The 5057-nt window shown below is 37.2% G+C and overlaps 1 protein-coding gene across 1 annotated transcript; it reads left to right on the forward strand.

Annotated features, from left to right (window-relative positions):
• Positions 1-239: 239 nt before the first annotated feature.
• T2R12 (bitter taste receptor Bota-T2R12) lies at positions 240-1169 on the forward strand. The gene has a single exon (NM_001046630.1). The coding sequence runs from the start codon at positions 240-242 to the stop codon at positions 1167-1169; it is 930 nt and encodes a 309-aa protein (NP_001040095.1).
• Positions 1170-5057: the final 3888 nt, after the last annotated feature.

The following is a 5057-nucleotide window of genomic DNA, read 5'->3' on the forward strand; positions in this document are numbered from 1 at the left end:
CACATACATAATATTTGCCTTGAAAATCACTAGCTGAGATCTTGAGAGGAATAAAGGTGGTTTCCTGAAGATAACTAAGACTTTGGGAGCATCTTGAAGGCTTTGATTTTTTTGCCAGTGAATATTAAAGTGCAAGGAAAAGGAATTTATTGAACATTAGAGCTTTGAATGCATAAATCTGTAATGCCTCATTTATAAGTCAGTGGAGTACTGAAGGCAGAGATTTCCTATCAGCAGGCATGGAGAGAACATTGAACAATATACTTACGATCATTTATGCTGGAGAGTTCTTACTGGGTATTTTGGGAAATGGATTCATTGTTCTGGTTAACTGTATTGATTGGATCAGGAGTAGGAAGTTCTCCCTGATTGACTTTATTCTCACCTGCTTGGCTATTTCCAGAATATGTGTGCTGTGCATAATGATTTCAAGTACAGGTTTATATGTAATCTCTAAGGAAATACGGTACAATAAGAATCTCCTGATAAATTTGAGGTTCCTCTGGACAGGATCCAATTATTTCTCCATAGTCTGCACCACCTGCATCAGTGTCTTCTATCTCCTCAGAATAGCCAACTTTTCGAATTTCCTTTTCCTCTGGATGAAATGGAGAATTCACAAGGTGCTTCTCATTATTGCACTGGGGGCTGTCTTCTCTTTCTGCTTGTGCCTTCTTCAAAAGGATGCGGTAGTTGAAAGCCGGCTCCAAAACCAGGTAAACAGCGAAAACAATGTGACATTGGACTTTCTAATGATAAAATATGATTTGTTCCTTACCATAATGTTCCTCATCCCCTTTGTAGTGTCCCTGGCCTCCTTTCTCCTTTTAATCCTCTCCTTATGTGGTCATCTCAGGCGTATGAACGGTGTAGACTGTAGCTCGGAGGCCCATGTGAGAGCCCTGAAGGCTATGATTTCATTCCTACTCCTCTTCGTTCTATACTATTTGAGCACTATTATAACTGTGTGGGCCAATCACATTCTAGGTAGTTTCGTGGCAAAGATTTTTGTGAACATGCTGTTATTTTTCTGTCCTTCTGGCCACACTTTGCTTCTGATTTTGTGGAACAGCAAATTGAAACAGGCTTCACTCTGTGTCCTAAGGAAGCTGAAGGGTTACATGAATCTAAGAAAACCTGCTCTTCCAAAAAGAAGCCTGAAGCGATGATGACCTTCTCAAGAATGAAGACAACAAACAGGACTTCATATTTATGTTTTTATTTTCATCCTGACTGTTTAAATTCTATTCTGTGATGGGTGATTGAGCCTTATTGAAAATATCTTAGGAGTTCCCTTGGTAGCTTAGTGGTTAGGATTCTGGCCTTTTACTGCTGTGGCCTGGATTCAGTCCCAAGTTGGATCCTGAAAGCTGCACAGTGTAACTGGAAGCCTGGCCTGCTGCAGTCCATGGGGTCTCAAAGAATTGGACACAACTGAGTGACTGAACAACAAATGACAGGAAAAAAATCTTCCAGGAAAATGCCAAAAGAAAAGGATTTTGCTGTGTTTCCATCAAGATAGTGATGATATAACAAACAGTAAAATTATGCATTTTATGTTAGGCAAAATATTAGTTTAATCTCACTTAATTTGTACTATATTGATTTCACAAAAACATATGTATATATAAAGAATAGCCATAAATATGTATTAATGTAGATATATTTATACCTGAAAAGATATATAGAGATTTAATTCCTAAAGAAAGGTAATTATTTTAAGTTTTCATTTAAAAATAGAAAAGAGCACCAAAATAAGGAGAGTAAATATGTTCAGGAATATGTTGACATTTTAATTAAAAATAAAAGCTGAATATCTGAACACAAAAATAAAGTTGTTTTAAAGCCTCAGGTCATTAGTGACTACTTCTTGGTATAAGCCATGACTTGTTAATATTTCAAATAAAATGCATCAAGAAACAATTAAGTGTTTCAACCATACAAAAGTGGATTAACTAGTAGACTTAGAATTTGGAATATATATCATCTAATTAATGATATAATATGATTAGTGAAATCATCTAAGGCTATAGAAGCTAAAAGGAATGATATATGTCAGAAAATGCAAGGATATCCAGGGGATGGCAATATTCCAAACTGCATTTTGTGAAAATCTCTTAACAAGGAAACAAATTCCTCAATGCTAAAAAAAAATTATGGGTGACCACAGGTGGCTCAGTGGTAACAAATCTGCTGACCAATGCAGGAGACACAGGAGACATGGGTTTGATCCCTGGATTAGAAAGATCACCTGGAGTAGGAAATGGCGATCCACTCTAGTATTCTTGCCTAGAAAATCCCATGGACCGAGGAGCCTGGTGGGCTATGGTCCATGGGGTCGCAGATAGCCAGACATGACCGAGCAGCTGAGCACACATATACACATAGATTAAATATTTAGATTTAGTAAAGAATGAGTGCAATAAAAACAAAAATACAACCAAGGATCAGGGAGCAATTAACACATGGCAAAAGGAAAATGACAAAACATCATCCCAGAGAACCGTTGAATATCAAGCTGACTTTGGCAAACAACTGGGATAAGTTCTCAAGCAGGAGGATATTGCATGTAAACAGGAAAAATGTTTCAATGATTAGTACTAAAGAATCATTTGATAAATTTTCAACACTATTCCAATACATCTTTTAAAAGCAAAAATATAAAAACTCAAATTGGTAAAATAAAAGCTAAAATAGAAAAATATCTAGACTCCAGAGACCCCAAACTATTTCTGTTTTTCTGATGCACTCAGACTTAATTTTCAATATTTTCTTCAATTACTTATTGGTTCCATGATCCTCTCTTCCTCCTCTCTCTCTCATAATGTAGGATATTCTGATGCTTCATTATTTTGATATTGTCACCAATTGCCCAGCATGATTTTAAACCAAGAAGAGCATAACACTTAAAAAGCAGACTTGCTTACCAGGAAAGACTATCTTTCTCACCTTCTTGGTATTTAGCAAGTATGTTTTGGATGGGTAGATTAACAGATTCAAAATGTGTTCCAAATATCACTAAGACATTGGGAATTTTGATGAGATATAAGAGCAGTGCTTGGAAATAAAGGTATTTATTTGTGGCTAGATTACAACTATAAAGGCTCTGGTAGCAAGTCTCAGAGACGTAAAAAACCCCAAGACAATGCAATGACTATTTGGAAATTATAACAACTCATTACTGTGGCTAATGTATTAACAGTGGAGGTGACAAATAGACTCAGGGGATTAGATCTGGTAGGCAGAGTGCATGAAGAACTGTGGACAGAGGTTTGTAACAGTGTACAGGAGATGGTGACCAAAGCCATCCCCCAGAAAAAGAAATACAAGAAAGCAGAGTGGTTGTCTGAGGAGGTCTTACAAATAGTTGAGAAAATAAGATAAGCTAAAGGCAAAGGAAAAAGGGAAAGATTTACTCAACTGAATGCAGAATTTCAGAGAGTACTAACGAGAGATCAGAAAGCCTTCTTAAGTAAACAATGCAAAGAAATAGAGGAAAACAATAAATGGAAAAGACTAGAGATCTCTTCAAGAAAATTGGAGATACCAAGGGAACATTCCACTCAAAGATGGGCACACTAGAGAGCAGAAATGCAAGGACCTTACAGAAACAGAAGAGGTGGCAAGAATATACAGAAAAGGTCTTAATGACCAGGATAACCATGATGGTGTGTTCAACTCACCTAGAGTCAAACATCCTAGAATGTGAAGTCAAGTGGACCTTAGAAAACATTACTATGAACAAAGCTAGTGAAGGTGATGGAATTCCAGCTAAGTTATTTAAAATCTTAAAAGATTCTGTGAAAGTGCTGCACTCAACATGCCAGCAAATTTGAAAAACTCAGCAGTGGTCACAGAATCGGAAAAGGTCAGTTTTCATTCCAATCCCAAAGAAAGGCGGTGCCAAAGAATATTCAAACTACCATACAATTGCACTCATTTCACATGCTAGCAAGATTATGCTCAAAATCCTTCAAACTAAGGTTTCAGCAGTATGTGAACTGAGAATGTCCAGATGCACAAACTGGATTTAGAAAAAGCAGAGGAGCCAGAGATCAAATTGCCAACATCTCCTGGATCACAGAAAAAGCAAGATCATTAAAAAACAATCTGCTGCATCATTAAAAAAACAATCTGATTCATTGACTACACTAAAGCCTTTCACTATGTCAGTCATAACAAACTATGGAAAATTCTTCAAGAGATAGGAATACCAAACTACCACCTTACCTGTCTCCTGAAAAACCTGTATGCAGGCCAAAAAGCAACAGTTAGAACTGGATATGGAACAATGGACCTGTTCAAAATTGGGAAAGGAATACATCAAGATTTTATATTGTTACCCTGCTTATTTAATTTATATGCAGAGTAATCATGAGAAATGCCAGGCTGGATGATGAACAAGCTGAAATCAAGACCACAAGAAATATCAACAGCGTCAGGTATACAGATGATACCACTTTAATGACAGAAAAGGAAGAGGAACTAAAGAGTCTTTTGATGAAGATGAAAGACGAGAGTGAAAAAGCTGGCTTAAAACTCAATATTAAAAAACTAAGATCATGGCATCCAGTCCCATCACTTCATGGCAAATAGATGGGGAAAAAGTGGAAACAGTGATAAATTTTCTTTTCTTGGACTCCAAAATCACTGTGGACAGTGACTGCAGCCACCAAATTAAAAGACGTTTGCTCCTTGGAAGAAAAGCTATGAAAAACCTAGACAACATAATAAAAAGCAGAGACATCATTTTGCTGGCAAAGGTCCATATAGTCAAAGCTATGATTTTTCCAGTAGTCATGTATAGCTGTGAGAGTTGGACCATAAAGAAGGCTGAGTGCCAAAGAATTGATGTTTTTGAACTATGGTGCTGGAGAAGACTCTTGAGAGTCCCTTGGACAGCAAGGAGATGAAACCAGTTATTCCAAAGGAAATCAATCCTGAATATTCATTGGAAGGACTGATGCCGAAGTGGAAGCTGCAATACTTTGGCCACCTGATGGGAAGAGCCAAATCACTGGAAAAGATCCTGATGCTGGGAAAGATTGAGGGCAGAG

Source organism: Bos taurus, chromosome 5 (assembly GCF_002263795.3).
Source record: "Bos taurus isolate L1 Dominette 01449 registration number 42190680 breed Hereford chromosome 5, ARS-UCD2.0, whole genome shotgun sequence".
Lineage (NCBI taxonomy): Eukaryota > Metazoa > Chordata > Mammalia > Artiodactyla > Bovidae > Bos > Bos taurus.